Source organism: Plectropomus leopardus, chromosome 18 (assembly GCF_026936395.1).
Source record: "Plectropomus leopardus strain MGB_pleo_1.0 chromosome 18, ASM2693639v1, whole genome shotgun sequence".
In the NCBI taxonomy this organism is placed as follows: domain Eukaryota; kingdom Metazoa; phylum Chordata; class Actinopteri; order Perciformes; family Serranidae; genus Plectropomus; species Plectropomus leopardus.
Window position 1 is genome coordinate 24,673,476 of NC_142193.1, and position 27,769 is coordinate 24,701,244.

Sequence of the window (27,769 nt, forward strand, 5' to 3'; positions counted from 1 at the left end):
TAGTAGTAGTTGGCAAATGATGCCTAAAACAATATTTGTAACAATCATAATTATCAAATTATTTTAATGAATTCTTATTATATTTTTAAGAACATTTTTCCAGGTAATTTCTTTGTTTATCGTCGTTGTTTTTATTTATTTACTTTTTTTTTCAATTTCCAGTTTATTTTCTTGTACTTTTTTTGCCAAATTTTCGAGTCATTTCTCCTAAAGTTTCTTGTTGCATTATCCCCATGTTTTTGAAAAGAAAAAAAAGGCTCATTTACTCATGTTTTAAAGGGTTAAAGTGGTGGATATGCAGGCACTGAGGCAATAATTGTTCTCTAAACGATTGTAAACAGGCCTAAGTAGAGGTTTGAAATTGCCTAACTGGTTTGTTAGGCACAGTTAAAATGTTGCAGGTGATCTGGTTTCCTGTGTCTCCTCAGGAGCGCGTGGACACGAGCTGCGCTCCTCGAGCTCCATCAGTGCCATTCCCCTTTCAGTCACTAGGGAGAGACTCTGAACTACGAAAGCTGCTGTGATCTCACTCAAAGGGTCCCACAGCAGGCTGACAGGAGCAGAGTCTGCACCGCACCGCCATCCGCACACCGGCCTCCGGGACGCGTCGCTCTCTCCGTCCGGGATGGAGAAAGGCGCCTCTGAACCGGACCCATCCCGCCAGCGGAACGGGGTCGTGGGCGCGCTGTACGGGGAGTTCACCGACACGCTCAACGACCGGGTCCGGTACTCGGTGAGCTTGACGGAGAGCGCACTGACCGTCCAGAGGATCTCCTCGTCACCCGGCCGGACTAAGGTGGTTTTTAACTTGATGGACTGTGTGGGCTGCCGGGCGTTCAGAGGGCCGGACGGCGCGGACGTCGGCGCCTACTTTACAGCCTATTTCTACCCGTTCAAGAGGCGCTGGATGAGCGCCGGAGTGGCCCGGCAGAGAGTGGAGCAGTGCTTCAGGGTCGCGCTGGTCCAGGACCCGCTCGCCAACCTCCAGGAGGCTGAGAGGTGGGCTCGAGCCATCAGGGATGCTTCTGTGCTGCAGGCGCCCCGGAGAGACGGTGAGCTCTGTGGGGAACATGGGTTTGAAAAAGCATGAGAATAAACATGCAACTTTATATTACAGGCCTGTATTTAACAACAGGAGACACACATCAGATATTATTTTGATGTCAAGATGATAACACACCATCAAGTGCACAATAAGCTCAGTCACATGGTGCAGGAATATTCTGCTGCTTTTTATATGACAAAAGTGAACCTTTGAGGGGCCATTTTAACCCTTTAACACCTGGACTGACATCAGTTTTCCTGTACTGCGTTCAGACACCTTTGATGAGCATTTAAACCTCTTAAACTTGAGAAAAAATGTTTGATTTCCTTGGAAAATATGAAAGAAAAGATAATGAGCAACTTTGCAAGAATTGTCCCGCAAATTGCAATAAATAAATAAATAAGTAAAAGGTGACAAGGACGTTACCTAATGGGGGGATTATTAGATATTATCAAAAACTAGGGAAAAATGTCCAGAAAACAATGTTTAGGCTATAATTCTCATAATTATATATTTAAAATTATATTAAGGAAAAAATATTATTTTTGGGACTTTAAGGTATGTTTTTTGTTGTTTTTTTGTGATTTTATTTATTTCTGTAATTTATTGGCTTATTATTGTGTCATTTTCTAATTGTCAGCCCATTTCTTAAGTTGCTCATTGCCTTCAAAGGTTTTAACTCTAAATAGACTGGCCTGACTCTCATAAAGCCCCACGTGAAATCTCAACCACAGCACACATTTCTATTTCCAAAAACAGGTTTGGCAGAGAGGATGCACATTCCACCTGCTCTCAGTAACCTGCTCTACCTGCCGAGAAAGGTGATCCACCTGCCAGCAGCAATTACAGCTGCCTCATTCATTCAAACAGCCCATGAGAGGCGTGGTTCTGGAGCCCGCTGTGAACTCACACACACACACACACACACACACATACACACTCACACACACAAAACTGATCACTTAAGTAGTTAGATTTTCTACTGATCCTCTGTCTGCAGAGACTTTATAGCCGCTGCTGCTCAGGCTTCATTATTCCCGCTCAGTAAATTCCCACTGAGAGTTTATTGTTGACGGGTGGAAAAAAATCACATCAAAACAAAGCCTGTTTTTCATCCCACTTTTGCAGCAGCTACATCTAATTAGGTCTCGTCATGTCTCGCTCTGTTTAAAATGCAGTCTGTCCTCAGGTTCCTTTGTCTTCCAATCTCATTAGCGTCCCTTTGCTCCATCCTGCTACACAATGAGACAGTCATTAACATGAATACTATATGAGAAGTGTTTATGCAGCTAATTACCCCTATCACTCATTTGGGAGGAAGTGCTGATGATGAGACAAAGCTGTTTGCGAACGGTTCATCATTTGGGAGCAAATTCAGAATCCAGCTTGTCGGGTCAGGTAATATCCTCTTCCTCATATAGAAATATTTAGCAGTTTAAAATATAAAGCAGGCATGTGCTTCTGGGCAGTTTCAAAGAGGACGCGGATATTTGACTTGACGGTGACTAATTTGGAATGTTGGTTGCCAAAGATGGAGTGTTAGTAGGATAAGGAATGAGGTGGCCTCCTGTTCACAGCCTCAGGTGTACACTGAAATTTTGGGGTGTTTTTTAGGATTTGAGGACACAGGATGCCTATGTGCACCAGCCAAGTTGTACTTAGTTTACATCCATATCTGTTAAAACTAATCAATGAATAAAAAATGCAAAGAAAGTGTTAGCATGGGAGGTAAAATCTCAGGGTGCTATGTTTATTTATTTATGTTTTATTTAAATTTTCACTCGACTTTATAAAAAAAAAGATGCTGTGAACTTTTCTGTATATGATATTGAAAGTTTCAGTTTTGATTAAACATTTGCTAAAGGCAGTTTATTATATTCCAAATTCAAAATTTTGACAAAATTTATCGCTGGATTTTCAAATTTCCATCAGTGCTTGGACACATCAAGTGGGACAAACGCCTCCATCAGAATAAAGAAAAATCATATCTGAGAATCAAATCTGAGTATAAAATAGCGATATTTCATCAAAATCACTTTATTCTGAGTCTTATTTAAGAAAAAACGTTTTCACGAACAAACCAGCATACGCAACAATGATTTCATCTTCAACTTTTAACTTTTAACTTTCAAACATCAAAGGCTCTTTTTTTAAAAAATCTGACAACTAATTCATGTGGTGGAGGCTCAAAAAAGAAAAAACACCCACAGAATTAAGTCACACCACAGAAACCCCCCTTCTCTGATAAATAAAGAGCAGTCCCTTACTTTTGAAATTTATACAGCCTATAAATTTAGATCCCCGGCTATTTATAAAACATTCGGGACTGAAGCTTCGGACGTCCAGGCCTACTGACGCCACTGCTGCAAAAACAGAGGTCAATACATAAAGCGAGAGACTGGGCTTCTGTGTGATGAGCAACATCACCTCCCTCTGGTCCGCAGCCAGTGTGGAGTTTGGGTTTCAGCCCTGGATGCCAGGCAGGCAGGCAGATGGTAACCTGAGAGGTAACTGCCCCTCCTGTCACCATCCTCTCACTGGACTCATCAAAGAGCTCCAGCTTGGGAGGTTTTCAAATCACACATACTAATGAACCAGCTCAGACATCTAACACTTCTCTAACATGCTCTCTCATCCCGTTTTTTTTTTTTTGCCTCTTTTGAACGCAGCGTCTCAGCGATGATGTGATCATATCATTAATTTATAAGCTTGTTTTAGCATTCCGGATCCAGGCCAGCCAATAATACAGTATTTAACAGAATATGATATGTGATTTAAATGAGTAATGTTGTGGTAATAGATGCAGCAGAATTGCTGCTTCGTTGGAGAGGGTGTGTGAAGGTCAGCGTGATTCACTAATCCCTTATAGTGTTTTTAAGTTAATTGCGTGTCATCTCATCTGGTATTGCAGATGGAAAGGTTGGATTAAAAGTGCAATCGCAGCACAAGATTGGTATTTAGTCCGAGTGACGCACTTTCACTGGAGCAGATAAACACTTTATTGAACATGTGAAGGTGTAGTTTACGCTGAGGTCGTAGCGCTACTCATTGACTCTAATTCATTTTGGGTGATGGCCCCAATACTCTCAGAGGGTTTTTACTCACTGCAGGTTCATTGGAATGAATGAGCCGTAAATAATGAAGTGCACACACTATGATACAGTCCTGCACACGCTAATGGTCCGCTTCAGTATTTCCCCTGCTTAGAGGAGCCTCAGTTAGATTGCATGCTAAGGAGTGAGATGATGGTTACTGGCTTTGACTTTCTCCAAGCCCACTTGAAGTGGCTGCCGTCATTGCTGCTGGCTGTATCCTTTATTCTGCTTTTCAAACGGCTTGCAGGAGGTCAGTTACATATTTAACATTTATATAATGTTGGATTTTTTATTCTTTGGATTCCGTTTGTGCTACAGTGTTATGATGGCAGTGTGTGTTGTTGACATTTTCCCAAACTTCTGTGTGTGACTCCTGTGCATCTTTTAAAGGAGCAGAGTGTAGGATCTAGTGGCATCTAGCAGCGAGGACTGCAGATTGCAACCAGATGAAACTTCTCCCGTGTGCCAAGTGTGAACTCAGTTAGGATTCCCTTAGTGTTCATTGATCTGGAGGTTTTCACCAGGAGCCGAACTATCTGCAGAGATCTCTCCCTTGCCAAAACAAAAGGGACAGGACAGTGATGCCTCGGGTCCACATAGCATAGCTCTGTGTACGTATGCAAGTCAAGTGGAAATCAGTGAATTTCTACGAGAACTCCTTCCATCTATTTTTTTCGAAATTGGCTTGAGTGGTACGTTAAAAAATCAAACTTTTGCAACAGATTTCAGACAGGCCGTATGCACGGTGCCACAAGAAGTTAGCAAAAAACACTCTCGCACTAACTAACTTTTCTGCCAGTTTCTGCATTTTTATTAATCTGTAAAGAGATGCACCTCCTTGCATTGGATTAGTGCTTCGCTAACTTAAATGTGGATAAAACAATTAAATCGTACAGCTCTCTCAGACTTTCTGAATGTCATCGGATTGAATGGATCAAATCTTGAGTCATTTTGCAGGTATTGTGTCGCTTAAACAATGTATTCACTGATCTACAGACATCTCTTTCATAATATAAGATAATGGAAAAGCCTTTTTGGGCCCCGTGGCATCACGTGGTAAACCTGGAAGTTGTAATTCCACATTTTGCCTCCATGAAAATTGGCTTCAAAGCCTTGCACTTTTGCTGGGGACTTGGGCGAAACTCCAATGTCAAGGACCAGCTCCTTCTGAGGATATACATTTCAAGGTAGCAAAAACACGACAAAATTCTTATTTTTAGGTGATTATACATAAAAGAAAAAACATACTTATTCAATTATATTCCATTTCTGATAATATATCCTAAATCCTGCACAGTGGACCTTTTAAATTAAAAATTCTTATGAGCTATTTTGGTGCAAACTTGACTATGATCCTTGCACTGACTGTTGGGGTAAAGACTGAAGAGCTGTGGTCCGTTCCCACAAAAGCGACCGTTTTTTAGCAGCCGCAGGGTCAGGTGTGTGTCTGTCAGTGTGTGATCTCTCTTCCCATGGGACTCTGCATGCTGAAGCCATCGTCGCCTCCTCAGTGAAGGAGACAAGGGCTAAAATGCGTCACTGGTCGACCTCTCACCCTGACCAACATTTTGGTCCCTCTGGAGCTTTTGTCTCCTGCTCCGTGACACGTGGCTGTGATGGCCTGTCAGCGCACCCCCTTCCCAACCCGCCGCCAGCCTGGTGATGCCTCAGTGGGCAGTTGTGTTTGTGCCCTTTGGTCCTCCTCCCCTCCTCTCCAGCAAACACTCACCCAGCCCTGGAATGCAGCTTGTTTGCAGACACATCAGTCCAGTCTGGATATAGAGCTCCTCCCGAACAAGACGGCTTTCACTGAATAGCCCACATATTTGTCTCTGCTCCAAGAGTTTTCTTCAGTAGTGTCATGGTTTAACAATTCCCACCTGTACTGCAGCATTAGATACTGTGGATACTTTGCATCTTTATATCGTATTTTTTAACATCGGGATACACTTGTGGTAACGAGATGATAACTCTTCTCAATCAGCTCACTTGTCAGAGCTGTCACATCCTGTCTCATGGCTGCCTGTGTGTGTGTGTTTACCCGCTTGTACCCGTGAAATACACACACTGCAGCTGAAAGTTTGCTTGCTGGTGTGATGGGCAGGATGTGCCTGCAGGTATCTCACTTCACATGGCAGGCAGATTTCACATACACCCTCACACCCTGCATCTGTTTTCCTGTCACACACACACACACAGATACACAGGCACAGCCCAGGGGGAATGTCTGGGAAAAACTGTCAGAGAAACTGGGGGCAGCACATTGAAAAATACTGGACAATCATGAATTTATCCACGTTGCATTGAGCTGTCTTTATATTGGGAGTCTTTATGTCTGTAAAGACATCAAGTCATTTAAAGCAGTGGTTCCCAAATGTTTGTGACTTGTGATCCCTTAAAAACAATGCACTCATTGGTGGTTGCATATGTCTTCTGATAATGATCAGTTTAGCCATGGAATGATTTTTTTTCATTTGCAGAGGCCGGGGACTGAAAATATATTCAATAATTCACTAGAAAAAGAGGCACAGATTAGAGAAACTCTTAAAAATATATAAATAATTTTGTGTTGCAGAGAGACATTTTTATGTTAATAATCTGGTGACCCCTCCGATTTATCATATGACCCATTATTGTCGCCCCAGACCCCCAGTTAGGGCTCATTCATGCTCAACGTTAGATACAAAGATACAAATAGATGGAGCACAGATGGAGCCTTTTTGTCCGTGCATTCATTTAATTTATACTTGTGCATATTTTTCGAAGGCTTATGGATACGGATGAAACACAGCAGTTGTAGCCGCCTGCTGTTCCTTTAATACATAGATTCACTTGCATGACAAGTGATTTTAGGAAAGCCCTTTAGAATAAAGCAGAATAGGTCTGAAGGTGTAGCAAGATAATCAAACTGAATTTCAATTTTTCTTCACTGCATTCATTCAGTATTCTGTTTGAATGGCTGAAACCATCAGAGATGTGAGCAGTGATTCATGCAGGCTACTGAAGGTGCTGGCCACGACATTGAAACCTTTCTCCACTTTTGTCTGTGCTTACAGTATCATGAATTCCAGTGTCAGAGTTTCCAGAGGAGGATGCTGATCTGTATTTGTTTAGGTTTGACCTTTTGTTTGTGTCTGTGGGTTTATTAAGGGTATGTTATTCAGCTCGGCACACTTGAGTGCAAAACATGATTCTAAAGCTCTTTCATCGTCAAAAGCCAGTTTCCACTATATTCTGGAAGTGCAGAGAGGACCTTTTGTGCCTGAAAGCTGCATTGTGCTGTGACACAAGTCAAAAAACAATGGTAACCCTGTGTGGATGAATGGAGGCAGAGTTTGGCATGTGCCTGTGTGTTTTCGCACTCGCTCTCCTCACTTCCTGGTGGGTTTACACCTCGTTCACTGAGATATTTTTGTACCTCCGCCGAGTCCTATCATCACGGGCCAAATGGGGGCGGTGGCGACCGCAGCGATGCAACACAGGTCACAGTTTTGGAAATTGAGGCTCAGACAGCTCAGACAAGGTAGACAGATGTTAGTGAGTCACAACATTGCATTTGGCATTTTACTGCAACTCTTTTGATTCATTTCTCTGATAAGCGATAGGTGGTGGAATTTAACCACCCATCACATTTTGTGCTGCTGGTAATTTTGTCTGCCTGGTACCAAAGTCAGCACCTGCAACCGAATCATTTTGGTGGAATCTGATAGGGAAGTTTCTGACTCCACACCCCGAAATGGATTGTACTTTTTTGTCCTCTCTGAATCACCTGATATGGTCTCCAGTGAGTCTGTGTCTGCTTTAAAGGTCAAGGACATCTACTGAAAAATCCACAAAGCTTCTCTCTGAATTCACTTTAAAAAGCTGCAAACTCTTTGAGTGGCAGCCAGCATCCCAACTGAGTGGCTAAACCTGAACTATGTAAATATAGATTCAAATGGAAAAGCAACTTAATGAGGTCAAAATAATATTTCCTCATAGGGTGGGTGATATGGCCCTAAAATAATATCATGATCATTCAGGGTATTTTTGTAATAGCAATACCGTGAGCTACTTGGCAAACAACAAGGGAACACTGTCCAGAGAACTTTATTTAAAATTATTATAACTATATATATATATATATATATATATATATATATATATATATATATATATATATATATATATATTATGTTACAGAATTGTAATTATTTTTGCCCTGTTTCAGGTAATTTCCTTGTTAGTGTTTGTTTTTGTCCGAAATTTCTTTTTTTGTTGCTATTTTTCAGGTAACTGCCTTTTACTTTTACTGATTTTTTGCACATTTTTGGGTTATTTCTTAAGTTACTCATTGCCTTTATCCTGTTTTTAAAAGACAACTTGCTCAGGTAAGTAACATTTTAATGATTAAATTTGATTTATTTGTTTAAAAAATGGATTTAATGAAATAATGTATAATGTATTTAATCTAAAAAATCACTTTTAACAGCAATTATTGAACTGGGGATTTTGTTGGATTGAAGGATTTTACATTTTCTTTAGGGTGATGATGATATTACAATATATAACACCAGACATTCAATGTCTCATTTGAAAACCTCAATAGAAGCTTCAAATGTTAAAAAAAATGACATCGGGTACAGCCCTAAATAAATCTTCAACACATCACACTACATTGAAACCATTTAACAATTGTTAACCAACCAACTCTTGATATTTTAGATACAGCCGTCCTCATACACATCATTTATAGGCTCTTTTTTAACCCCTCTGTCATGTGGTGTGGTGGACCCCAACCCCAGAGACTGCAGCCAACAGGAACTCAGAAAAATCCCTTTTTATGAAAAACAAAACACCTGGAGATCACAAAACAATCCAACAAAGACTGAACCACAAGGGCTTTAAATACAAACTAGTCTGACGAGGGGATGAAGTGCAGGTGGAGAAAAGGCAGAGAAGCTCAGGTGAGGGGAATAAGGTGATTAAGAGCTGATTGGCTGAGAAAAACTCTGGAGCAGGGAAGGACTAACGAGGCTGATGCAGAGCAGGTGTGTATATGGGTAATGAGAAAAGGCAGCAGGAGGTGAAGAACACCATAAACAAACCCCCCTCAAAAGCCCAGAAAACCGCCACCATTCCTCTTAATGATAAACCCGTGCAGTGAACAAAAACCGACACAAATTAATACAGAAAATATACATGATCATATGATCTAAAGCAGAAACAACTCAGTCCAGTCCTCCCAAAAAGTCTCATGGCATCAGAACACCATTGTCAGCCATTCTCTGAATTTTAAAGCAATAGTTCAACATTTTGGGGAAATACGCTTATTTCCTGTGTTGCTGAGAGTTAGATGTGAGGATTCATACCAAACCTTTACTTGCACTGTGAATATGCAGCTGCAGGCAGCGTGCAGTTATCATACGATACGATACGATACGATACGATACGATACGATACGATACGATACGATACGATACGATACGATACGATACGATGGTACTTTATTGAAATTTGTCTTGCTTCTACAAGCTCTCAACAATCAATAGAATAGCATAAAAGACAATGAAAAAACACATTCAAACATTTGTACAGTTGCCCTCCAGCAGTCACCCAAAAGACATACAGAGCATAAAAAGCGGAAACACATAATATAGCATTTGTTTATTCTTTGCAGAAACCAAAATGTAAAAATTGGCTGTTTTATGGACGTTATATACTGGATTAGTTCCAGGCTGGTACCTGTAACTTCTTCGAATTTTCACTGTTTGTCTTGCAGCTGCTACTGGATTAAACAAATGAGATATAAATGTTAATAAGTGAGCTTTCCAGGTGCTGGTAGGTGAATTTTGCTCACTTTGGACAGAGTCAAGCAAGCCATTTTCTTGTGTCCAGTCTTTATGCTGACAAAATATCAAACTATTCCATTATGAGACAAAAAGAGAACAAGTGACTTCCCCCCTCCCTTATTTTCTCAATATCTTTATTTTTTTTTTAACTTCTTTACACATCAGTTAGCTGACATCTAACTCCTTTAGTTTTATTTCAAATTATTTAAATTATTATCTTCAAAAAGACAGTTGAAACATCCATTTTGCAAGGTGCTGATTCCCTGCCAACCCCTGGGTAATGAAACGTATTCACTCTTCCCTTGAGACACATAAGCAACAGGAGGATTTCCTTGCAGGGATTAATAAAATGTCACAGAATTGCTATAAATAATCGGCACCTGTAAGCCCTCTCTGCTTGAAGAAAGAAGCATGTCACATTAACATGAAGCATCATCTATCTGAATGCCGTCACAGCCCCTGACTTCACCGTTTCATGCTCTTTTCTTTCCCCTCGGGGACGAGCCTGTCCTTATACATTCTCTTAAATATTTGATCATGCATAAGAAGACCTTCTCTCTTGTCTTCTTCACTCACATCCACTTCTCTCTGTCTCCTGCCTCCAGGTGTGGCGTACGCGGAGGTGCGTCGGCCCTGCAGAGTCATGATTCTGGTGAACCCTCACAGCGGGCGCGGCCAGGCTCTCCAGCTCTTTACCGGCCACATTCAGGGCATGCTCACTGAGGCCGCTGTGCCCTACACGCTCGTCATCACAGGTCAGTGGCGCCAAGGTCACCCTGACATTATATAGATTTGGATTAAACCTTTAACCCCGGCATAGGACAATTACAATAATAGCTCTCACTAAGCTCGCCATAACCACACCGTAAGAAACAGCTGTAAATATCTGGCCAAATTCAAACAGTAATGCAGAGTTTTTTCAAAATACAGTAAAACGCTTGAAATCCTTAGTGCTTTTTAGGGCCAATATTACACTTTAAATCTCATATTCTATTGTAAAACAGTCTTATAAGTGTTAAGTGTTAATTACTGTAAGTTAACAGTAATATAATGTTTAAGTATTTTATGGTTTTGACACCCTAAAAGAACGATCCAATGCTGGAAATTACATATCATTCAGCAGAAATCTGCACTGTAACAAATTGCTTTAAAAGAACAGCTATATAAAAAAACAGTTATGTACAATTTTTTTTCAAAATGCAGTAAAACACTGTAAATCTAGATGATTTTTTTGGAGCCAATGTAACTGCTGTAAAAATACGGCCAAATAGAAACAGTAATGTAAAGTTCTTCTTTCTAGTTACAGTAAAATCCTGTAAAACCTGATGCTTTTTGAGACTGATATTACACCGTAAATCTCATATTCTACCGTAAAATTCTGTTATAAATGTAATGGTAATGTAATATTGAAGTAATTTACGGTATTGACACTGTAAAATCAGGGACGAATGCTGGGAACTACATTCATACACTACATTCAGCAGAAATCTACAGTGTAACAAATTGCTGCAAAGAAAAGGCCATATTCAAACAGTAATGTACATATTTTTCAAACTATAGTAAAAGACTGTAAATCTAGATGCTTTTTGCAGCCAATATTACACTGTAAATCTCATATTACACTATAAAATACTGTTAAATATTCAAAGGTAACATAATGTTAATGTAATTTCTGGTATTCACACTATAATATAATGCTAGGGTGCTGGCAACTGCAGCTGCCAGTAGTTTACTGTAATTTTACAGAAACATTTGTTACAGTGCACAGTATAAACAAACTTTTATTTTAAGTGGCAGTTTCCACTCTCTGCAGTTATGATGCATTATTTGTGTAGTCCTAAATTTGCAGGCCACATCTGCGAGTGCTCGAGCACTGATACACATTCAATTCTCGTTGCAGCCGCTGCAGCTGCTCCACATTCTGTGTGAGTTGCTGGTGGCTTTTTGTGACCTTAAACAGTGCCATGTGTTGGGTACTGACATCAGAGGCTCTGAACTTCAAGTGACCTCTCTTTGAATACCAAGGAGCTGCTGGGAAACAGGGAAAAGGCTTTAAAGAAAAAACATCATGCACAGTGCATCATTTAGCCTCACATCCAGCCTCCACTCTGTTTGGCAGGAGTTGACAGGTAAAAATTAGCAGTCTCTCCCTGCATTGGCTTGGTGGTGCATCAGCTGAATTTCTGATACAGCTCAAAGTGAGATTGAATATGACAGCAAAGACAGGGGAAAGAAGGGAAAAACTGTTTGTTTATTTGAGAAAGAGTGCCGATGCGCATGCAGGCTCTTTGTGCTGACTCCTGGGACTTAAAGAAAGGTCAGCAGCTGGATGGTGATGTTAAAAGACAGAGTAATTACTGACGTCGACCCCGGCCAAGCAGAATGGGGATGGAGGAGGGCGGGGTGGGAATGTGGGTCGCCGAGGGCCTTCAGTGGTGGGATACGGTAGCCAGTCAGAAGCGACCACGAGTGGATTAACCGGCACAACCCATTTTCCCAGCACGCAGCTCCTTGATGAATGTATCACACAGCCTTTGCCCGAGGAAGGACAAGAACCAATGGAGGCGCCTCTTGTGTCAGCATGTACCTTTTACATACTGTATGAAGCATTCAGTGTACCGAGCTTTATCTTTACCCTGGTTAACCTCACAAGAAGGCGATAGAGTGGGACACGGGAAGGGAAACATTGTATTTAAAGTGAAACAACTGGAATTAGGGCCAGCTCAATGTCATGTTTTCAATACATGATCATCATGGCCCAAAGATAACAATGTTTTTGCGATATCTATAGATCTTTGAAAAAAAGCCATCAGTCAAATTCATGTTTAACTTTCTTCTTTGTGCGTTTTGTCACTTTTTGTTGGCAAGTAAATTTCACTTAAAATATGAGTTTAGGGAAGTTGAGAGTCTGCAACAAAAACTGTACAAAATCATACAAAAAGAACAATTGATCTTAAAGCTGGGGTAGGCAGTTGAATTTTTGCCTCATTAGGCAAAAATCACATAATAAATTTTGAGCATACTTTAATTCAAGTGGACTGAGAGAAAACTAGACTTCTGCACCTTCTTTTGGCTCTGTTTTCATGCTTTAGCAAATCTAACCCATGATGGGAGACTTTGGCCAATCACAGATAACACCCACAGAGAGAGGGTGTTCCCATTGGCTGTTCTACAAATGCAGATGCAGATGCACATCGCTTCAATAAAAACCTGATGCAAGGGCGGAGAATCCTGCAGAGAATGTTGCTATTCCAGCATCGGCAGCAACTGCCTACACTGCAAAGTGACCCAAAAAGGAAGGTGAACTTAAAAAAAAAAGTCTAAAAGAGAGTCACGAACGAAACAAAATAAAATGCATGTTAGTATTAGCAAAGCGCTTCAAAGACTGAGAGAAAATGTTGCAAATAGTTTAGCAGCAGCTGCAGGTTCGATTCCAACCTCGGCCCTTCGCTGCATGTCATTCCCTCACCCTCTTTCATGCTGTAACTGTCCTGTCGATTAAAGGGCAAAAAGCCCCCCCAAAAAATCCTAAAAAGAAGAATGTCGAGCTCATGTTATCAGGATGGCCTTACCAGGCTAACTGGCAGAGCGTGACAAAGCAACAACAGAAAGAAAAAGAAAAATATGTAAGAGGCGAGGGGTTATTTACACAATGCTTTCATATGTGGATTAGCAACAGGATAGCAATATTTAATTTATAAATATCATAGTTATCTATGTCGGTATATAACGACACTCCTAACCCCTAATACCTGTGATTTCAAGTGTGTCATGTGTTGCCTAAACAGTATAATTATCGGCCATAATCTGTGCAGCTCAAAAGAAGAATCAATAATGAACATGACAGCTGGATTCAGACACAGGCTGCTGTGTGTGTTTGGCTGTGACCCCGTGAATAAGGAAGTGGCTGGGAAGTAAAGCATCACTCAGATCCCTGGCAGCTGTAAAGTGCTGAGTCAGCTGTGCAGTGCAGTTACTCTCTAACTGCCTCTGTCTGTCAACACAGCACTGCATCACCGCCTCCAGCCTCCACTGCACACGCCAAACAAACAGCAGCAGCAGCGCGGGGCGAACCGCTGGGAGAGAGAGGCCCAGGAGAGTGTTGAAAGAAGGGGACAGGTAGAGGTTGAGCAAAGTTAACAGGAAGCAGAGGGCAGCTGTTTTTATTTCAGTTGCAGCCTGGATCGATAGTGTAGCTGGAGCGGAAAAATATTTCCTTCATGATGGCAGTGCATCAATACTTGCTAACTTCTTTGCTGTCTGCGTTCTTTGCTCTCTCACGCACACACAAACACACACCGCTTCACTGGGGAGTCTCGGCTGGTAGGACTGTAGACTTTAATGCTGGTGGGATGAGCCCACAGAGAGCCCCTGCGGAGGGACCCACTCAAGGACGCTGCCAATAAAACTAGGCTGAACAAATAGCTCAGTCCTCCGCCGGCGCATTAACCAACACTCACATGCACACACACACACACACACACACACACACACACACATACTGAGCACATGCGTCCAATGATTGCACACACAAACACACACACATGCAGATATTTGTCAGTCACAGATGTTTGCATGGCGGCTAAGCTGCCTTGGAGCTGTTGAGTAGCCGCTGGATGGGCTAATGTGATATGTTTGGCCCGATAAGGGGAAATTGAATCTCTTTTCTGCTTAATCTCCCTGATCCCACCCCAGAGGCTGGACATGAAGGCAGCATGTCTCTTTCTCTGCCCTTGCCCTTGTTTTTATTTTTGTCAGTTTGCCCAACACTTTTTCTGTTTTGTCTCTTTTTCTCTGCTTTACACTTGTTTGTTCTTCAGAGCATCAGAACCATGCACGAGAGGTGGTGAGGAAGGCGGATTTGTCACAATGGGACGCCCTGGTGATCATGTCTGGAGACGGGCTGCTGTTTGAGGTGCAAATCAAATTGTGAAATATGTTACACATTAGGTGGGTTTCCATTACAGATTTGCGCAAAACTCACATCTTCTCGTGATAACATTTCAAGAGGGATGGCGATAGATGTTCAAAACATTAACAGGTTTATTTCTATTGCAGCCATCGCACTAAGCTACTAAGAAGCGCGTAATCATACCATCATGGCTTTTTTGAATCACCTGAAATACCACCTTATGCAAGCGTTAAAAGTTTTTTTTAGAAGTCTTTTTTCTTTATTAATTGAAGTGTTTCCATTAGACATATTTTATATTTGTAATTTTGATTTGTGCAATTTGAGCGTTAATGGAAACCCGCCTATTGTTATATGTATTTTCTTAGTAATTGTCATATAAAGGTCTAGTGTGTAAGATTTAGTGACATCTAGTGAATGAAAACATTAAAGCAAGAATGGCCCAGTTAGAGCCACTATTTAGCTATTTCGTTATGGGTTACTGTAAAACTACACGGTGAGCCCCATAGCAGGGGATCTGCTCTGTAAGAGTCCTCATTCATAAAACAAGTTTTTATTATGTGATTCAGTGATTATATAGTCAACAAATAAATAGATATGCAATACATATTGCAATATGTTTTACATCATTTCTTTGTTTGACTGTGCTTATTTGAGCATTGAACTATCAAAGAAACACATTTTTATCACAACTTAGTTGTGCACAAACACTGCTTTCTCTTTAGGACCATGCACTGATTCTGTTTTTGTGTTTGTTCTTGTTCACTCAGGTGATAAATGGTCTGATGGAGCGAGAGGACTGGCAAGAGGCCATCCAGACCCCTCTGGGTATTCTACCAGGTGGCTCAGGCAACGCCCTGGCCGCCTCTGTCCACCACTACTCACAGTGAGTCAGTCCATTAATGAGTCATTTAAATGCATGGACCAACAGTACAGAAGAAGAAGAACCTTCCTCAGCCTAAAAAAGAACGATTTATCTCCTTTCGGTGTAATTATGCCAAAGGCTGACTGGGCACATCATTTCTCAGGAGGGGGGAGAGACAGCGGAGCGGACTGGAACTGCTTCGCTGTGCGGCAGAGGTCATTTCAGGCTGCTGATAATTCTCAGAGGAATGATGTGATGGGTTTAGAAACTTGCACATTATGAGCGATTACGGTCCACAGTGCAGCTGTGGAACCAGCCGACCCAGCACATGTCCGGGGTGTCATCTCCATCTGCTGGTTGGCCGAGGGCACAACTTCAAAGGAAAAAATATATTTGTCATTCCAAGGTTGTAACTTGTGCTGTGCTGCAAACTGCATTTGTGAACAAGGCTGTAGCTGGGATTTTTTCATGAATCCAGGTGCCCCCCTTCGTTGTTGTTGTAACTGTGACAGAAAGACAGTCGCTCCGGGATTTCATTGACTTTTGTTTAAGGATTGTTGTGGCCTGAAATGCTTGATTTTAGACAGCTTTTCTGTTGCAGTGTTTTAAGAAGGTTTTTTTTTTGTTCCAGCGAGTATAAAAGCACATGTTTTGAGTTTGTGATTTATTCTACACAAACATTACTACTAACCATGCATATTTTATCTCACTCATCTTGAGTCTTTCTAAGTATTGCAACTGATCTGGATACAACAGCCTGTGTCATGGTGATTTTTCTCGCCTGTCCACGTATTTCAGCCATTCTGCAGGTGTGTTTTGGAGTAGAAAGATCACTCTCTCCAGGATTTCGCTGGCTGTCTGGCTTACGATTGCTGCAGCCTGAAATGCCTGATTTCACAGCAGCTTTTCTAAAAAAAAATGCAATGCTGATGTTTATAAGCATTTTTTGTTTGTATTCTTGCTATTTAATTGTGGGGGGCAAGTGAAAATTGCAAAAATCCAGCGATCAGCTTTTGCAACCATTTGAAGCAGCTCTGAAGGACCGTCTACATGAGCTGATCTCCTCCTGATCTCTCTGCCCAGTTAGTACAAGCGAACACAGCAGCGGCGTCAAAGACCTGACGCCAAGCCAGTAACAGTCCTAACCGTGTCACACTGACACAGAAATGGCTCTGTCATTAAACGCATCAGTAACTCCTGGCTAAAGTTAGACATGTGATGCTAACAGTTAGTCCTGTCACTGTGTGGGTGTGACTATGCTATGATTGCTTCTAACTCTCGATGTGTGTCTCCGTCTCTCAGGTCACCTCCAGCGTGGAACGAGGAGCTGCTTTTGAGCTGCGGTTTCATGCTGTGCAAAGGTCTGGTCGTCTCCATGGACCTGGTGTCGATCCACCTGGCCTCTCGGCAGCATCTCTTCTCCTTCCTCTCCCTGGCTTGGGGCTTCGTGGCTGACGTCGACATCGAGAGCGAGAAGTACCGCCATGTCGGAGCAATCCGCTTCCTGATGGGCACCCTGGTGCGTCTTGCCACCCTCAGAGTCTACCAGGGCAGGTTAGCGTATCTGCCTGTTAAGGAGGCGCCAAAACATCCAAAAGGGAGCATCAAATCTAACCACCCTCCCTCCACACCTCAGCACCCCTCGCTTTGTTCCTCGCTCCCCTGTCGGCTCCTCCCCAACACCTCTCCAAACCAGAACTCTCGTTACAATCACAACAGCACAAACTCCAACCACAACACCATCACTAACTCCTCCAACAACGCCATCACCACCAAGAGACCTGAGACGCAGAGTGATGGCAAGACCAGAGCACCAGAGGACTCTCTGCTCCCTGGCTTGGACCAGCCAGTCCCAGAGAGCTGGACGGTGGTTAAGGAAGAGGACTTTGTCTTGGTTTTGGCTATTTACCAGTCCCACCTGGCTGAGGACCTGTGGACAGCCCCCGGCGCGGTGGCAGACGACGGAGTGATTCATCTGTTCTATGTGACAGCAGGAATCTCCCGTCCTGCACTCTTGCGCCTTTTCCTCGCCATGGAGAAGGGTGGTCACTTGGCGTGTGGTTGCCCCCACCTGGTGTACGAGAAGGTGAAGGCTCTGCGGCTGGAGCCCGTCTCTCCGCAGGGCATGATCACTGTGGACGGGGAGATGGTGGAGTACGGGCCCGTTCAGGCTCAAATCCATCCAGGACTGGCCAGACTCATTTGTGGATGAACTTGGATTATTTTAATCTTTTCTGGCTGTAGAGCTTTCTAGTTTGGCCTTTTATACTCAGTGTCGATTTCTTTCTGTATGCTGTGTTTTCAGAAGTGCCAAAGACATTTTATCAGCCTCTGGAAATTCCTCTATTTTTCTACAGAAAGAATTTGTCCTATTTTTATCAGCCCTCCCCCTGTCCCCTCTTTCTCTCAATGTTTGATTCAGGGTCAAAGCCATGGATGGTTGTTCTTGCTGCTGGCTGGTCCCAGCTTAGAGAAATGGATAGAGATTTTGTGTGTGTGTGTGTGTGTGTGTGTGTGTGTGTGTGTGTGTGTGTGTGTGTGTGTGTGTGTGTGTGTGTGTGTGTGTGTGTGTGTGTGTGTGCATAAGCTAGCCAGACCTTTATGTATGTTTGTGTGCACTTGTGTGTGTATGTGTGAGATTGTGCACGCGGAGCTTTGGCGCGGAGCCGTGCAGCGGCTGAGGAGTGCATTGTGCACTCCGCTGTCGGACCTCATAAGCACGACACACGTGAAGAGAAGCACATTTTCCCATCCTGGGAGGCTCGTGAAGAAACCACGCCTCTTGTCCCACTCTACTGCCCCCAGGCCGACAATCTCCCTCCTGGGCAACCGCTCTGACAGCATCGCCTCCCCCTCAGCCTGGTAAAGAGGAGCTTTCTTGCTGAGGAGATATAAATCCCCCGGGGGATTTGATGTTGAAAAATCTTTAATCTTTGCATAGCTTATATAAACTCGAACAATACCAGATCCAGTCACACTAAGCAGTAGTCAGTCTCCCTTTTTTTTTTCTGGGTGTGAAAACTTCCTCCAGCTGCTGGTGGAGCAGAGAGAAACCTGACCAACTGATACTTCCTGTCCTGTCTGTCCTCTCACCCCGCTTCATCTGCAACCATCATCAAACTGTAGCCTCCACTCACACATAAACACACTTTCTTCTCCCCATCCCCCCCTCCTCCTATGCACAGCTCCTCACTGTACACACACACATTCCCTTGCATCTCTGCAGCACTTAGTGAGGGGGAGGGGCATGGTCTGCTACTGTGCATATGATCCCCTCTCCTCTTGCCATCTTAAGATTGTACTCTCCCTCCCTCCTTTGGTTAATGAGCCATCAGCACCTAATGTGTCCTTAATACGAAGCTTTAAATCTGCAAAGGTGTGCAAAATAGAGTTTTTAAAAAGCTTTTAAATGAGTTTCGGCGCTTAACACTTATTAGACTGGTTGAGGCTAACTAAAGTGGAGAGGTTTCACACCGGGGTCAGTCAGCGGTGCATATTGAGAGGCATACAATCAATGAGAGCTGGAGGGAGTCAAATGCTCGTCTGTTGTGTGGCCTTTGCGCTAGTGATGAGCATTAGTGTACGGGAGCATAGGGCAGTGCAAATGTTAGAATTATCATCAGTGCCCACACTCACACACACACCAGTTTATTTCAGGTCATGACGACCGCACCAGAACTGTTACACCCACAGGTATGCAGCAGCTGAATATCATCAGCTGTCTGTCCTGACCTTAAAAAAAATCATATTCTTCAATTTGAAAAAACACAATGTCAACAGGGTAAAAGAGACGTTGCTATGAGTGCTAATGCATCTGATAACAACAAAATCACCTCTCGTGCTGAAAGTAAAATGTTGACAGGCTAATGGGGTTCAAAGAAATGCTGATTCTAAGCTTTTTAATGTTTTGATGCGCACATCACTGTCATCCTGAGTGCAATACAGTCAATGCAGTGAGCTGATAGCGCACATTGTTTTGCTGCTGCTGTTTTCAGAGCTTTTGAAAGGAGGAAAGTGTTTGGTTTCCGCCGGACGAAGCGTAAATTTTCAAATTTCTTTACATAATGCAAACAGAAGGAAAGTCTCTTTAGGGACTGTATGAAAATTATTCCAGTGTGGAGGAGGGCTGAATCTCATATTTTATTCCTTGCCCAACATAATAGTTTCTTTGGAGGCTCCCTTTGACACAGAGAAAAATGGCTTAAGTGTCTTTATAGGCACATTAGGGCTGATTGATATTGCCCCAAAATAAAATCTCTCTTTTTTTCTTCATGTGCAAGATAGCATTGAGTGTTAATGATTTAACAAATCCTGCACTACCTGCATTATGCACATTGAAAATACACAGGTTATCCCACACAGCTATGAGCTAAGCAGGCGTCCACTTTAATGATCTGTTCCTGCAGAGATAGAGAAGAAAAATCTGCAGTCCCTTGACAAGACTTCAACCTGACATCTGGAGACAGGTGCATGCTAGCGTTAGCTGCCCAGCAGGTAAAGATAAAGAAGAATAAAGTAGATTTTACACACTGATCTCTCAACTTCTTTGTAGTTGCTGTATATGACATTCTGAGCATTAATATAGCCACATTTAGACATTTACTATTTAAAACTAGTGTGGAGCAATGGTTTGCTGAGCAGAGAATGAAATCACTTTCCATTATCGCTCACATAACACACCTACGTTGGCATTTACTGGAAATAATGGCGGCTAGTGAGGTGGCTGCAATAGAAATAAACCTGCTGATGTTTTGAACATCCATGGCTATGCTTCTAAGAATTTTGTCACGAGAGGAGATGTCGCTTAACATCACTCAAGGGAAACGCAGCCATCTCGCAATTGTGCTTTACTGACATTTCAAAAATGTTGCTAACGTATTGTGCAAATTTGTAATGGCCACCTGCCTACTGTGAGCTTAACTCTTGTATATCACAACAACACGTAAAGAAGGCTCCACCTTGTGGTGCTGGTTAGCATTGCAGTAATACCACAACTGGCTGTCACTCTGTGTATCCCCCTGGCTTGCAAATTGCCGCTGCTTCACACTGTGGTCATATTGCACTTAGTGCTGAAACACTGTGCCACCCCACAGTGGCAGAATGATCTTGTTGAGGAAGCGTAGCGCCCACCCTGCTATTCCCTATTAGGAGTTCTGTCAACACTCTTACCTTTGTTAGCACTGTCAGCAATGTTAGCATCATTAGCTGTTTGCCATCAGCTCAGCTACCTCCATGTTGAGAGCCATGTGGAGGCAATCCTGACTCAGACTCGGAGCCACAGAAATTTTGTGAATGTCATATACAACACCTTTAAAATATTTTTTGTGCACATTTAAAAAAAATTAAATTAAATTAAACATACTTTTTGAGATTTATACATTTTACATATTGTGCAAAAGCAAAAATTTGAATGATCCAACATATATTGCTAAGCTTTGCAACACATTAACTGTACTGTAATGAACTGTACTGTACTGCTGGGAGCTGCTGTAGGCCAATATAAAATGACTCCCTGCTGATATGTTTAGTCACAAATAACTGCAAATACAAAGCCACAAAATTCTGCCTCTTAATACTGACATATTGACCCTGTTTGCCACAAGTCAATATTTGTTAAATTTGTTGTAAATTAAAGACAAAATGCAAAGATAAGATTTTTTTCCCTATACATACAGAAAATGCTCCACTATGATGACGGTGTTCACAAGAATCACCTTTTTGATCCAACCTATTTGGCCCCCTCCCTTAATGAACCATAACATACTTGAAGCTGACCTCTTCCATTCTCCATCTTCACTGCAGTGCCGATTTTTTGCCTATACTTGATTTTTACATTTACATATACTGTGTGATAGTCATGGCTACAACTCCTGTACAACATACTGTACCTTCTACCTTCATCAGAGTTATCCAGGTGCTTTGAATGCGTTATCATGCTCTGCAGGCTGCGCTCATGAACTTGCAGGTGCCCATGTGCACTGTTCATGACTAAATGTAAAAAGGACATCTCATCGGGGTAGAGATAAGCTATGCAAATGCCTTGTCATGGCTGCAGATATTTGGAGTGACGGGGCCCTCTGGTGGACCGCTCATATACACTCATTGAACGATTCCTGAAATATTATATCATACAATGCAATCTCTTTTGACTGCCACCTCTTTTCTGCTTCTTGTCATGAATGAATCGATATTAAGCTGCAGGAGACATACGATTCTACAAACAAATCTCGCCAACATCCATGTTATTGTAATTTACCATTGGGGAAATTTACTTGATACTTGCGTAGAAACACGGCTGCAAATAATAATCAATGTCAACATGTTGGAGTAGGGCGTTGTTACACTACTGTTAAATTATGGTACTATACTGTTAAATTGTTTATTCCAGTGGATACTTTAATGTAACAGCAGTTTTTTTAATGTTAATACTTGTCTTTGTCAATATTGTTATGGCATTTTATAAATGAGTTAAGAAAGTTGTGTCACAAAAGTGTGAAGCGAAATGAGACCCAATTATGTTTTTATGATCCTCTAAGAATCTGAATACGTTTTGCTTTCTATACAATGTACACTCGATTTATGGAGAGGCGATGAATGTTTAATTCATTGTTTTGTTATTTACTGTAGTGGTATTGAACTGGTTTTCAGTGCAGTAGATCAGGGGATCCATGTGGTATGGCTGAATGTGTTATTTTGTCCATGTTAATCAAAAAAGTAAATTTCGTGCCACATATTTGCAGTTTGTTTATTTTTTACTTAAGTGCAAATAAGGAAAAAAAGTTTTTTCAGAGTGCCTTAGCCATTGCCCCAGACGGCAGAAAGGTGGTGCACAGAAAACAAAAAGAATAAAGGAGGGGAAAAATGTTCTTTGAGAAACAAATTCTTTACTTTATCACGTGAAATTCTCATATTTTATTATTGTGAAGGACAATTATTTGGTATGAACCAGAGTGTATACAATGATTCTCTATTATAGACCTGTATTATCTGTGAAGCTTTCTGGAAGAGGGGTTGACTGGTTTTTAAGTTTTAAAATCCATATAAGGTTGTTATTTAATACTTTGAACTGGCTTTTGACAACCAGGTATTCATCATCTCCTTTCATTTTCTGGTAATTCTGTTTATAGACTTCTTTTTTTAAAGACCAATAAACGTATTCATGTAGAAAAATGACTTCTGTTTTTGTGCTGATTATTAACAATATGACCTAAATATAGCAGGAGTTGTAGCTGAGCTTTGGCATCAGACTTTCAGTGAGCAGTGTGTAGGATTTAGTGGCAGTTAGCAGTGAGGATTGCAGATTGCAACCAGCTGAAACTTCTCTCAAGTGCCAAGCGTGAACTCCCAGTTAAAATTCCTTCAATGTTCATTGTTCAGGAGGTTTGTTTGTTTTTTGTTATTCACAGAGTTGATCAAAATGTAAATACAAACATTATTTAAGTAAAATTTGACATGTGAAATGGGACAACCTGATAAGCTATTCAAAGCTTGTAAATAGGGGCCGCGACATTAAAAAACATCAAATTTCATTGTGATTGTGTGTGTGATTTCAACCAGTTATATTCCATTTCTGCCAGTATATGCCCCTATATCCTACAGACTGACCCTTTAACATCTAGAAAAAAAAAACAGTTGGAGAACTACATCAGTACAGCTTCTGGAAACAAAAAATATGATGGTACTACTATATTGAAAGGATCTTTTTAAAGTAAAGTGCGTAATTACTTAGCAGGCGTACTACTTTGCAGGCTTTTTGATCATATATATATATATATATATATATATATATATATATATACACATATATTTATATATTCTGATATATTTAGTATTGTAAAAGACATCACAATATAGTTGCTGGTGAACACAATTAAAAACAGCTATTTTTAAATCCACACAGGTGGTCACTGTAGTGCACTTCTTTCTCCACCAGAGAGAGCCAGAGGCTTTGTCTGAACTCTAACTTACTGCACCGAACAAACATTTAAACCTAACACTTGTTTTTGCTTCAATTTTCACTATCGGTGGATACATTTTTGCAAATATTGGTCACACATTTCTTAAAAATTCTTGTTAGTGATCACTTCTCCTTCCCAAGATAATCCAGCCACCTGGCAGGTGTGGCATATCAACATGCTAATTAAACAGCTTGACTATTACACACTTTTGGATGGTCGCAATGAAAGGCTACTCTAAAATCAGTTTGATCACACAACAAAATGCCACAGATGTTGCAAGTTTTGAGGGATTGTGCTTTTGGCTTGTCCACCAGAGCTGTTACCCTTAAACTGAATGTGAATTGTGGGTTTCTGGTACAGACAACCAAACAGAGGTGCACCTTATTGATGGCAGTTTGAATGCACAGAGACCGTGATAAGATCCTGAGACATGCTATTTATCTGCTGCAGCAGGATAATGCATTGTCCCGTGTTGAAAGGATCAGTACACAATGCCTGGAAGCTAAAAACATTCCAGTTCTTGCATGACCTGCATGTCACATGTTCACCATTAAGCATGTTTGGATTGACATGTACAATAACATGTTTCAGTTCCTGCCTTTATCCAGCAACTTTGCACAGCCATTAAAGAGTTTCACAGGCCACAATCAGCAACCTGATCAACTCAATGTGAAGGAAATGTGTTGCACTGCATGAGACAAATGGTGGTCACACTAGAGACTGACAAAAGCTTTGTAAACAAAAAAAAGCATTTCTGTTGTACTAACACATGTGAAATCAAACTGCAGCTTTTAGGGTGGCCTTTTATTGTGACCATCCTAAGACACAGCTGTGTAGTAACGATGCTGTTTAATCAGCATCTTGATTTGCCACACCTGTCGGATAGATCATGTTTGAGAAGAAGTGCTCACTAACACATATTTTTCAATAAATTTGTGACCAAAATAGGAGAGAAATATATCAATTGAGTTGAATTTAAATTATGAATGCAAAATTTTGTACTATATAGTTGAAGGCTCACAGTTTTGGAGGTGGGTTTGAGGTGTTATGGAAAATACAACCTTCAAATTTACCATAAAGTCAAATCAATACCTCTCATTCATTTTAACATTTATGAAGGTTTTGATTTATCCCCGGGCTGTTGTATTAGACTGAAATATTCTAGCAAACTCTCATAAACTGGCAGCTGACAAACATTTCCAGCCTCAAAATCCATTAAACTTGATGGCCTGCAGATGGCAATATAGTCTAAGTAGTAATTTTTGATTTAAGCGGGGAAAACGGGGACTGTGTATGTGTGTGTGTGCGCATGTGTGTGTGTATGCGTGCATGTGTGCATTCAATTTGGCGGCCCTGAGCAGTTGTTAGAAAGGCTGCAGAAGTATTGTTCCACAGGAAGCCACACGACACTGTGGCGTGTCCTGTCTTTGTCTCTGGTGTGTGCTGCTCTGCGCCTGCTGTCACTGACTCCTGACAGCCATAAACATGAGTCACACTGAAGGTCACCTCTACGCTGCTCGTGCCTAAACCATGTAAATCCGTAAACAGGATGGAGTATGGGCCAACTTTTAATCACATTATGGACAAGTTTAAGTGGCACTAAGTGATGTATGACTCTTGAAGTCTCCTTCCACACATTTCAAAGTATACTCTGCTGTAATTAATCATTTTTTAAACATGGTTTTAGCACATAACTAAAAAATAATAATAATAAAAAAAAAAAAACTGAAAAGGGGCCATAAGCACATCTACTCTTTCTCCCACAGTGAGAAATTCTGAATCTGACCTCTATGCCACCCACCCCCACCACATTTTGCGGTAGGTTTCGCTTTCCGCATTGTGAAGTGTGTGAACATAGATGTAGCTATAGCAGACTGCTGCTAGGTTGATTGGTGATGCAGCGTACGGTGGCCAGTGTTAGAGGAAACACTACAAAGATTTAGCAAATCGGTTTGAGCCTCAGTCAGGCCCAGATAACCTGTTGTGCATGTCATCCCTGTTCGTCATATTTTGCCATTTGGGAGGAGGCGTTTTGTTGTATCATAAGGCAGAAGCGGTCGGCGATGAGAAGCGGTTGGCATTTAGATTTAGGCAATAAAGTTAGGTCATGGTTAGGAAAATATTGCTTTGGTGGTAAGAAGAAGTTGATGTTTGGGGTTAGGTAAGAAAAAACTTGGTTATAGTTAAAAAAAGATTGTAGTTGTTGCTAAAAAAAAACACCCAGCCTTAATGCATGCGGCTAGAAAAGGCAGTCATGTGTCACTACAGAACAACTGGCTTTGAGTAGTACAAATGGATATTGTTTATTACTCCTCAGTCTAAGTCCAGTGTTCTGCATATGTTAAAGCCATCCACCGACCCTCCCATCCACCCTTAGCGGACTTTGACACTCTTCAGACTACGTATGTTGCTCTAAGTGTCTAATAGTGGCACAGATGGAGTTGGCAGACAAGAATAGCCTTCAGCAAACATAACTTCAGCAGCAGCGTGACATCATTGTATATTCAACAGTCCATGTTGAATCTCTCTCTCTAACTCTCCTCTGCAGGGTCTTTAGTAGTATCTGCGTCACAACAATGCCACTTAGTGGTATAAAGTAGCAAGCATATAATGATAGAGCACAACAAAGTGCACAGACATGGATCTCTCCAGTGGAGGACTGTGAAAACACCTCTTTAGAGGTAAACTTTGAAAAGATGTCAGTATAGTCAAAGTCAGACATTTGGGGGACATAAACAGAAGAATAACACAATTTCAGTTTTAGGGATCTTTAACTTCTGCCTGCTCTGCTCTGCGTACCTCACTTCATGACAGGCACCTGAAATTGACTTAAACAAGCTGGTTTATTAGAGTGCAGATTCATCAGAGGAAGTAAACCACTGTCTGTCGTGTCAGTCCCGCTTTTTCATTCATGTTTTGTCTTAACACACACAGGCTCAAATGTCTCCAGATGCAGCTCCTGAATCATTAAACTCCAGTGGGTCTGGAAAATATCTTTCACAAGACAGAGAGCTCAGATCCTGATGAGTAAATTAACGACCTTAGCGGCCCCTGCAGATACAGCGTTCATGTCATCTCTGGCACGGAGCAATAAAAACCTCCACTCCTCAAAGACTCATCTAAAAAAACATGAAGCTCTTCTCTTTTCACCTCCAATCACACTGTGCTGAGGATGTTTCATTGAGCCCCGTTCACAACAAGTCTCCTCCTGCGCCTCTCTGCGGGGGTTGAATACCTTGCTCAAGGGCTTGATAATAGCTGCAAAGGGAGGGGATCCACATTCAAGCAACTGGGTTTGAAGCAGCGACCTGAAACGGATCCAGACCATAAATGCTGTAGACTTTTAATGGCATGCTGCAGATTTACAGCATATCTAAAAGTTTATAACACCTCAATCACTTATACAGACCTTTGCTTTTTAGCATGCAAACACAGTTTAAATGAAGCCAAATAGGTGTTCAGGTAAATTCAGCTGTCTGCGGAGTGAAGCGAAACTAAATTGCTTTGGTGAAATTGTGTTTTTCAGTCGAGAAATGGAGCGCCTTACAGAGTCTCTCCCTCTGTCAGTGTCTTTAATTTTGCTCCCTCCCCGCTTAACTCCTTTTCCTTAACCTTTTCTGACAGGATTAATTAAATGCCACTCCAACAATCAGCTGCATGCCAGAAGAGGGAGTGGTCTGGAGGATGGTGTGAATGTGTGTGTCTGACCTTATACTCTTTTTTAGCCCTTCTTTTTCAGGACCCTCCCTGCTGCTCTGCCTCAACACACCCAAAATCACTGTCTGTCTGTCTGTCTGTCTCTGTGTGTGTCTGTCTGTGTATCTGTCTGTTCTGATTGGTTGCAGGGCAGCCTTCAGAGCTCAGATGTCCCATCTGCTGCATGACTGGGGTTAAAATATCATCTTACAACATCACACTTTCAATAATACAACAATAAAGATAATCTCAAGTGCCTTTCAAAATGTGCCAGTTAGCCCCGAGCAAGTCTCTAGATGTCAGAGCGGGCTTCCTCTCCATCCTCTGAAACCAGGTGTGGCCAAAAGTGCCACTGTGACTTTTATTCAGC

The 27,769-nt window shown here is 41.7% G+C and overlaps 1 protein-coding gene across 1 annotated transcript; it reads left to right on the forward strand.

The window, feature by feature from the left end:
- Window positions 1-250: 250 nt before the first annotated feature.
- sphk1 (sphingosine kinase 1) lies at window positions 251-22,478 on the forward strand. Its single transcript, XM_042505691.2, has 5 exons — window positions 251-1,052; window positions 10,577-10,726; window positions 14,792-14,886; window positions 15,651-15,766; window positions 17,048-22,478. Exons 1-5 carry the CDS (start codon window positions 626-628, stop codon window positions 17,955-17,957), a joined length of 1,698 nt encoding a protein of 565 aa, XP_042361625.1. The 5' UTR covers window positions 251-625; the 3' UTR covers window positions 17,958-22,478.
- Window positions 22,479-27,769: the final 5,291 nt, after the last annotated feature.